Source organism: Lipotes vexillifer, unplaced genomic scaffold (assembly GCF_000442215.2).
Source record: "Lipotes vexillifer unplaced genomic scaffold, Lipotes_vexillifer_v1.1 scaffold1008, whole genome shotgun sequence".
In the NCBI taxonomy this organism is placed as follows: Eukaryota; Metazoa; Chordata; class Mammalia; order Artiodactyla; family Lipotidae; genus Lipotes; species Lipotes vexillifer.
The window spans coordinates 3428079-3438190 of NW_006772616.1; the positions used below are offsets into that span (position 1 = coordinate 3428079).

Consider the following 10112-nt stretch of genomic DNA (forward strand, 5'->3'; position numbering starts at 1 on the left):
CCCCCAACAAAACAAAAACGAAAACCAGTTGTAATGTACATGGAAAATTGTGCACAGCAGATTTTTTTTTTTTATATAAAAAGTAGATTCAGGAGCACATCCAATTATAAATGATTGTTAGGAAAATCATATAAAACAATGGAATACATAAAAGTGTCAAGAGTAATCGTCAGGGTGCGAAATTCCTTGGGGGCCAGATGCCCATGGCAAGCAGAAATTATCCTGGCAGCATCACTAAGAGGTCGATGTCCACAGAAGATTCTCCAGGGGTGCAAGCGGCATGGGCAGGTGGAGGATGTGAATTTCATACCCTGATTCATAGTTTTCACAACTCCATGTGCAATTTCAGAAAGATTCATCATTTACTGCTGACATGTCGCCCTTTGGCGTGGAGGAACGGGAGGAACCCTTGTCTGTGCTCTCCGACCCCGAGCTGCTCTGGTTCTGCTGTTCTGACCCTGCACTGGAGGTCACTGTGGATGAGGAGGTCGAGGAGGAGCGAGTCTTTTCCTTAAAGTCTGTGATAATGACGGTGACGTTGCCCACAGTTACTGCCAACTGCTGTGCGGTGCTCCTGTCCACGTTTTTCAGCCGGGGCCTGAAAGCAACACCACAGGGGAAGAACCCATGAAATCGGCTACGGATGCAAAGGACTTCTGGCCCAACATCACCCCGCCACACACACAGACTGCATGTCCCTGTGGCAATGAATCTAAAACGCCAGCACGGATACCAGCGCTTACCACCAAACCTGCTGACTAAGCGCAGCAAGAAACGAAACCGCCATCAGTTAGCAAAGCTTCGGACCACTGCAAAGTTACGATCAATTTATCTTTCTCCTGTTTTGGACTCAGTGATATAAAAGCAGCTCATATCTATGTGCATGTACTTTGAAAGTTAACAGTCCCACCCGGCCCAGCTCTTCACCCCACCCCTTCTTAGCCTACCAACCCACGGGCACAAAACCACCCCTGACTCTTGATTATGAGCAGGTGAATCAGGGCAGCGACGTGGTATTTCACTCTAGTTTCAAATACCTTGAGGTGTGATTCGTTTCACTGGTCTTTGTTGTAGCATTTGCAGACTGTATACTGTTCGCTTCGCTAGGAGGATCTTTCAGAATATCGGACTTTGGTCTAAATGGGGAGACAGAAAAAGAGGCGTTTAAAAGACATCTCTGATTCACCTGCGAAATAACAGAGTACTGTACTGAGTTACCCAAGAACTTACTTCGTTTTTTTGTTGGCGTTCTTCTTGGTAACACCAGGGCTGATTTCTTTGTCTTTCTCGGGTTTCTCTTTGTCTTGCTTCTCGACCTTCTCCTTCTTCTCCTTTTTAGGGGGTGGGGGAGTGGCGTACTGTTGGGCCACCTGCTGGGCCACCAGCTGAGAGTTGATCCGCGGTTTTCTAAAACATTCAAGAAAAGATGTCTCATTATTTGCTTTTTAACTGTTTCTTTAATTTTAAAATTTTGGTCTCATAATTTTTAGGTATTTTATTACTGGTCTCCGGCAACTCAGAGTAAATTATATGGTGTTTATTATTTCCAGATAGTATGGTTAAGTCCATAAAACTTTTCCTCTTTCAAATCCACCTTCAATGACATAAACACGTGCGCTCACACAAACACACACATCCCCGTGCAGTCAAGACTTTCAGCCAATAAAACACGACGCCGCTTCTAAGAGTGCCGAGAACACCACTTCTTTTGAGCTGTCAAGATTATACTGACTGACAGCTTTCAAGTACTTCTGCTGCAGAGGGTTAATCTCATTTTATTAAATGGACACTGGTAATCCCTTGAAAAGAGAATGAAATTAGAAGTGTGACACTCACTCCTCAATCTAATTATTCCGACTTGGTCCGCTCCCCTAATGCTCTGTGACTGGCACAGACAACACGTATCGAGCAATAAAAGGTAACTGTGGTTCATATGAGCTTCCAAGGGGGTGAAGACAAAGTCACTATAAAAACATCTTCGACAAGTGATACATTCATTGTGCCATAAACCATCATGTCTGCACCCGTCTCCAACTGACACTGGCTCTTAGCACTATTGTTTACAAATTCTAAACGGTGCCACACGCTTCTCACAGTGCATGACCGTTCGGACCCAAATGGCAAAGGGAGAAAGGAAAACCTAGGCGCTATTTCTATACAATATTAATTTTCAAAGACGTTAGCATCTAGGTCGACATTTACAATATAATAAATTCTCCAAGTACAAGGTAGAAAACACATATCTAAGTGGGTTATTAATGAGGTGAAGCAACCACCTGCCATGATGTAATGATCCCCTTCAGACCCTACATCCCCCTCTGTTCCCAACGATGGAGGCACTGGCCAGAGAAAAATAACTGGACAGACAAGGTCTGCCTCATCAATGAGAGAGCCAGTGGTGGAAGAATGGAAATGGAAAAAAATCCAAAAAACAAAACAAAACAGAAGTTTCTTTCTTAAATAATTCTGCCGTTTTTTTTTTTTCAAGAAAACAAAAAGAGTTGCTAGGTACAGGACACGCTAGCTCCTAAATTAAGCACAGTTACTGAAGCACCTCTTGGGAGGAGGTGTGATGCGGCTAAGAAGAGATATAGGACAAAGAGGGGACAGACACCTACTCCTTGACTTCATCGAGGCCAGCCTGCTAGGGGAAGTCACTGGGTTTGTTCTGAGTGTCTCAGTGCTGGTTCCACAACAGTGTGGCTTTGCAGGAAACACACCAACAAAGGAGCAATCCCAGAGCAAGTTTCCTATCGGTCTCCAGCAAACACAGGCCTTGGTTACAGCGGCATACGATGAAGCCCACAACGGGTACGGTCACCTCAGGCTGGACCACGAGCAGCCTCACATGCCACTGAGCAAGGGATTCAAAGATGTGAAGTGCCCCGAGATAAAGGGAGGAAGGTACTTAATACTCTAAACCCCTGCCCCTCAAGTGAAAGGTGAAAGGTAACATTCTTTTTTCACAGGTTCTAACAAAGGCAGCAGCAGCCATTCTAACACATTCTACTCTTTCAAAGAGGAAGTGTATCTGTTAATACTTACAGAGAAGATAATCACCACTACAAACTATTTCACAAGTACTCACAGGGAACACAAACAGACCAGCTGTCTACAGGGACTACCAAGCAGTTTAAATCAGAGTTTAAACAAACTGTCATATACTAACCAATACTCAGGTGTCAAAATGAAATAACTCAGCCAAGTGAAAACTAACTAAATAAATAAAACTTTATGAAAAACTACACCTCGAGGGAGAATTTCAATTAAGCCAGGATGTGTACTTCACTGCATGGAAGTCTGACAAGAGAAGACAACTGGACATCAGTCCAAGACGACCTGCAACAGTGAGAAGAACCAACGGCACGTGGCACACCAGACGCTTGCCCCAGAGAAACCACCCCCGGCCCCATCACCAGGCCTACCCAGTCTGAGTTAGGGGGGCCTGTCTCACTCCAGGATGTCCTGCAGAGTTCTATGATGTCAGTCAGCACGCCGCACTGTAACTGTCAATCAAATGTACACTCCTGAATGGCATGACCGTGTCTTAATCAGCCTTCTCTGTGGCATTCAGCACAGTACCAGGTACCCAATAAAATTACCTACTGGATGAATAAAGAATAAACGAAAATTTCAGAGAAAGACAAAGTAGGATAAGAACTGACGAAAGGGCCCAAGCTTTGGTGATCAAGAAGTCAACTACCGACTTTCAGGAGAGCAAGCCACACGCTATCAGGGCTGCAAAGAGGAAGGGACTACAGGATGTCAGAGGAATAATCTAGAGGTGGCCAACAGGAACCCTTTTGAGAACTGTGGTGCTGAGGTAAAGGACAGCCCTGCCACTGCAGAGAGGGGTCAGCAGGGTTTGAGGATATTTCCTTGGGAACAGGAGGCTTAAATCATGTTGTACACTGAAGACGGAGAAAGACTGAAGGCAGGCAGAAGAGAGGGGTTAGCCATGGGGCAAAGGAGAGAAACCATACAATTGAGAAAAGCGCTGGGGGCTTCCCTGGTGGCACAGTGGTTGAGAGTCCACCTGCCGATGCAGGGGACGCGGGTTCGTGCCCCGGTCCGGGAAGATCCCACATGCCGCGGAGCGGCTGGGCCCGTGAGCCATGGCCACTGAGCCTGCGCGTCCGGTGCGTGTGCTCCGCAACGGGAGAGGCCACAACGGTGAGAGGCCCGCGTACCGCAAAAAAAAAAAAAAAAAAAAAAAAAAAAAAAAAAAAAAGAGAAAGCGCTGGGATTGGGATTGACATGTATACACTGATGTGTAAAAAACTGATGACTAATAAGAACCTGCTGTATTAAAAAAGTAAATAAAATAAAAATTAAAAAAAAAAAAGCAAAGCACTGGGAAAAGAACAGAGACTTTCTTCTGAGATGGGAGGGATGCTAGGTACTGGGGGATTATTGGCAGAATATGGGAATGAGAGATCAGTGGAGAGATCCTTAAACGATGGACATCAGAAGTGGTGCCTGGGGGAGCAGCTGGCACTACCAGCAGAACAGAGCTAGGGAAGAGCAGAGAGGAAAGGAAGTCACCCTCGTCTCACAAACAGCCCCTAATGGCAGGCACCTGATGCACCTGCAAGCAGCTCTCAACCACCCAGACGCCGTGCTGATCCAAGATGGATTATCCCCTCACAGGCGGCTCGCTGAGGCCATGGGCAAAGCGTGGGCAACAGGCCAGGTGCCTGTCTCGTACTCCTCCCGCGGACGAGCAGGGCAAGCAAAACCCTCAGAATTTTTCAGTGCATGCACCACAATCCAGCATCTGTAGGACAGTATGTATAAACACACACACACACACACACACACACACACACACACGGTAACATAAACTGCAACTCCTCCAATGCAGCACGTGTGCACAACCGTGTGGATGTCCTCACTTGTTCCTAAGAAAATGATGTCTGACTAGAATAGTGAAAGAAGTGTGCCTCCTCTCTAATGGGCAACCAAACTGAAACTTCACAAATGAAAAGGACCCAAGGCTCACTGGGATCAGATTATTACCAAGAAATACAGGATGTCTGCTAAAAGCACCTGTTTTGTTTCACAAGTACGTCTGTGTTCTCAATGTCCTCAAATAACAACCTAGTAATTCTTCCATCATCACTTGCTCCTTCCCCACAGAAAACCCTCACCAACAGGTGGGAATCTATTATTTTAATTATTAGAGTGGTTTTTTCAAACTAGTTCCCCCAACAAACCCCACAGTCCTTCTCGGATCAGGGAACGGGGTGAGGTGGGGAAATGCACCTAATTCATTTTGAAATGGTGCACTGCTGCTGAACACAATGCATACCTTTGGAGAAGGTGAAGAAATGAGCAGGGTCATCGGTGGGAGACCCCCCAAAGGTGCCACCCTGCCAGAACTGCTGTGGCAGCTCCTGGCCGTCCGTCCCCTACTTATTCCCAGTAGGGAGCACTCTGACGGCATGAGGATGGAAACGTGCCACCTCCACGGAGAGCCACGCACGCCGCACCCCAGCCGGCCGCGCTCTCCAGGTTAGATGCTGTGAACTGCCGTCGAGCAGCAGGCCAGGACCACCTCACAGCCAACATAGGACAGGCACACTACGGAGCCTGTCCAGAGTCAGCACAGCATACTCCAGAGCACAGCTGATTGTCTCTGTTTTACCAATTAAGGAGATTGAAAGCAGAAAGATCAAGAACCTTGTCTAAGGTTCACAGTAAGTGGCTAAACTGCGATTTTTTAACCCAGATCCACCTGAACTTTTCAAAGCCTCCTCTTTATTTATTTATTTATGGCTGCGTTGGGTCTTCGTTGCTGCACGCAGGCTTTCTCTAGTTGCGGCGAGCAAGGGCTACTCTGTTGCAGTGCGCGGGCTTCTCATTGCAGTGGTGTATCTTGTTGCGGAGCACGGGCTCTAGGCGCGCGGGCTTCAGTAGTTGCGGCACACAGGCTCAGGACTTGTGGCTCACGGGCTCTAGAGCGCAGGCTCAGTAGTTGTGGTGCACGGGCTTAGTTGCTCGGTGGTGTGTGGGATCTTCCCGGACCAGGGATCGAACCCGTGACCCCTGCCTGCACTGGCAGGTGAATTCTTAACAACTGCGCCACCAGGGAAGTTCCCAAAGACTCCTCTTATGAAAGTAACTTCAAATGAGTCTCCCCACTGTGTGTGTGTGTGTCGGGGGGCGGGGAGGGGGCACAGGGTACTAGGGATGGAAGACCCAGGTCAACTCAGGCTACGGTTTCAACAGATACCTGCCCAAGAATTCCAGCACTCTCGTTAGCCCCACCATCTTCACTGGGGTACGAAGAGGACTACTTGGTTGTCCTTAAAGGGAGATAAAAGGGCACGGGGAGAGGAGATGGCAAAGTATGTTTTCCAATGTCTTTTTAACATTTCCTGTAAGGAATGAACCCTTATCATGATATTTAACACTGCTGATCAGTGAGAAATAGTTACTCCCCACAGATTTACACTGTTCAATGCAGTCTTTTAAGTGTCATACAACACACTGTATATAGCTCGCTTAATGGGCAGAATTTCCAGCATATTGCAGGACATCAATTCTTCAATATGGAGCTGAGACTCTGGGGTTCTCCAAAATTACCTAAGGTTCCCAACTAACAAATATTAAACTAGCAATTAACAGCTTTCCCAATACAGGGGAAAACATTAGATCAAAGAACATGGCTTATTGCTTCTGGTGACTACACCTCAAAGCCCATTAATCACCACCAACAAAAACAGACAAACAAAAAGCCCTATTTGACCAGAAATACTATACAGCATATAACATGGGGCCTGGTTTTCTTTATAAGTACGTTTGCCAACAAAAGTTTTTTCCTATCTTCTCCAAAACTGTATTTTTTTAATAAAAAATTTTTAGGCTTCTGAAAATTGTTTCATACCTTTATTGTTGCTTTTCCAATAGAGTTTACAAAGGAAAATCTGCTGTGACATTTCAGTAATAGACATCATCAGGAAATCTTGTCTATTTATTTGCATTTGAACAGCTAATATTTCAGAGAGGAGCTGATTCCACAAAGTGAAGCAAATCTTTATCTAGGGACATCCTTAATTTTTGAAAAAGAAAACTGTCAGTGTTCGAGCACACACGAACACAAATGAGAGCAAAAAACAAGCTATCTTCCTGGACTGCTCTGGGGGAACATGGGCAAACCATATGTTTCCCCCATACAACACTTTCCTTCTCCACTGTGTGCTCAGGGGAACCTGAGATCTGTGATCATTTCTCACGTGCTTTTCTGTATCTCAGCTCCCACAAAGAGACACACGACAAAGCCATCTTCTCATAGTTCAGGCAACAAAGAGCAATAACAAATCTTTTTTTTCTTCCCTTGATTATGTCCAGCTCTTCCTAAACTAACATTTGTGTGTTTGTCCACTTATGGAACTCCATTTTCAGTTAAAATACCCTAAGGGCTCTGAAATCAGACAATCAACTTATCCATTAAAAAATAAAAAAAAAAAAGTACCCTGCAACTTACAAAACATCTTTGCCAAGTTAACTGACACTGCCCTTGAGTTCTGCCATCGCCTTTACCTCCCCCACCAAGCCCTTCCTTGCCTTGGCAATCTGTTGGTTGAAAAATTAGCAATTTCCAGGACTGAGCTACTCTGAAAATGCCTGTCCATTTAGCTCACTCTACCAGGAGCCCACGAGTCTTTGAGATCACATCAAGGCTCTGTAATTAAAAGGAGACTTCTCTACATGACCCATTTCCCCATCCCTCCACTCAAAAGGTTATTCTACACATGCGCATTGGACTAACTAGGATGCATCTTACCTCCCCACCAATGACTGAACTTCTGTATTACTGAGCCCCCAATACACGCGCGCGCGCACGCACACAAATACACACCAGCTGGGAACACAGCAGAGTACTCTGCACGGCCGTTACCGACTAAAATATCTTGAAAATGAAATGGGAATAGTAAATACAACCTCAGGGAAGCGGGTGGGCAAATGTGTAAAATGCGTTATAAACTGCACAACTTTTTTTCTTTGCAGAAGTACCTGTTAAAGCCATAATTAGGGTAAATAAATCTGATCTCTGTCTGCATACAATATGTATTCCAAGTTAAAAGAAGCTGCGAATTCATTTTCACGCCAGCTAATGCCTGTATTTAGCTCCAAGGCCATGTAAGCGTTAAGACTCAGGGTCTGTCCCAGCAACACTGCCAACCAGACACTACTGGCTCCTGGCTTCGGTGAGCGCAACAGAAAAGAGGCCCTACGAGAGCAACTCGCTTTCTGTTCATTTTACCCACCCACTGCTGACCCATTGTAAGTTACATACCAAAGATAAAGCAGAGGAGAAATGATGTGAACACAGAAGTCAGGATTCTGGCTCCAACATCAATGACCATGAGATCTCAAAGGGTGATACAAGACTTCTTTTAAACTCTAGACATGCACAGATAGAACAGATTTGAAGTAATTTGGCTACTTTGGGGCTCTTTCCCCTCCACCTATACTTATATTTTAGCAACTACTGACTCACTTTATCCTCAACAACTCTAAAAGGTATGTTACACAACCACTAGTGTTCTCAGTTTAAAAAGAGAGAGAGGATTTACAACTACACCAGAGACGATTAGTCTGGTAGTCTTTCAGGTGTACCATGCTAGGCTGAGAGTTTTGTAACAAAGGGTTTTAATCTCATGAAAATTTCTGTACCTTTTCATACTTGATTCACTGTTATAGTACAGTTATTACTAAGAATCACCCAGGTGAGTCAATCCAGCCCAGTGAAGAATAACAGATGAGGAAATATGGCAGATAATCTAGTTTCGTAAATAAGTTCCCAGGGAGTTTCTAGGTTAGCACTTACTTTGCCACTATTTTAAAGGGCTGATGATCTTAAGAGACCAATGGACAAATATTCATCTATTCAGTTATGGGATGAAACCCCAAAAAGAGCTCCAGTCAAATTCTTCCCTGACGCAGGAAACATAAGACCTTGTACTAGTTGTCAGTCCCAGGGACCAGGATGCTCTTTCAACTTGCTGATTTAGGCTCAGTTCAACATTACTCAGACCTAGCTGGCTTTGCTTTGGAAAGATGAATACTCATGGCCTTCCTTCCCCAGAGCTGCTGTTGCCACAGAGTCAGGCCACGCTACACCAGGGTAATACGAAACTTCTATGACCTTGTGACCTTCACTGCTACAATCATACACTGCGTGGCATTATTAAATTCTCTCTGCTCCCCAAATAGTATCTCTTCTTGCTGTTCTTTTCTCTCCTAAATAGTTCTTTGGCCTCTCATGTAAACACCTGTTTTCATGAAATTTCTCAAATCTTCTAGAATGAGCCACTGGGTGGCCCGAAGGGGTCTGAGTTCATCTTCTAGGTTACTCTTTGCTGCCAATATACATCCTTGACTCAGGAGAACCACTCTGCCTTGTACCAGAAAACTAAAATTTCCCCCTTAATTCGGACTCCAACTATCAAATTAAAAAAAAGAAAAGAAAAAACTGTCAAGCCATCCCCTTTATTCCACTTACCTCTCCATCCTCACCTTCACAGGTAAATAGGGAGAGTACGGACTTTGGAGTTAGGACAGCCTTTGGACTTTATCCAGACTCTGCTATTGAGCTTGGGTAAGTTACTCAAAATGGAAATGGGACCACACCTAATATAACAGGGCTGAAATCAAGATTAAAGGAGGTAAAGTTCTCTTAGCTTGTCATAGTACATGTACACAGAACATGCAGATATTCCACAAAATAATTCCCCTTAAAAGTAATATCTACGTTTCAAAGCACTAACTCTTCCAGCTGTAGATGCATCTACTACCCTTCCACAGACACAGGGAGGCCAATGGAAATATTTACAAATAAAAGAAGCTGCTAAGCTCTGCCCTATGGAAATGGTTCTAGAGACAGAAATCCCTCACGTAGCTTAGTGTCCTAAGTTAATCATGCTGTCTGGTAGCAGAGGCAGCACTAAGGATCCTCACTGACTTAGCTGTCAGTTTTTCTGCATTACTTCAGACAGAATTTTGGTTTTGCAGATATTCCTTTTAAAAGAGAATGCCTTGGGCTTCCCTGGTGGCGCGGTGGTTGAGAGTCCGCCTGCCGATGCAGGGGACACGGGATCGTGACC

General features: G+C 45.0%; 1 protein-coding gene across 1 annotated transcript in view; it reads right to left on the reverse strand.

Moving 5' to 3' along the window:
- Positions 1-74: 74 nt before the first annotated feature.
- RYBP (RING1 and YY1 binding protein) overlaps positions 75-10112 on the reverse strand; it is a 75928-nt gene continuing 65890 nt past the window's right edge. Inside the window, exons 3-5 of the mRNA XM_007447666.1 lie at positions 1231-1407; positions 1038-1136; positions 75-598 (exon numbers count right to left, since the gene is read on the reverse strand). Coding sequence (XP_007447728.1) covers positions 346-598; positions 1038-1136; positions 1231-1407 — 529 coding nt within the window. The 3' untranslated portion in view covers positions 75-345. The remainder of the gene's footprint in view (positions 599-1037; positions 1137-1230; positions 1408-10112) is intronic.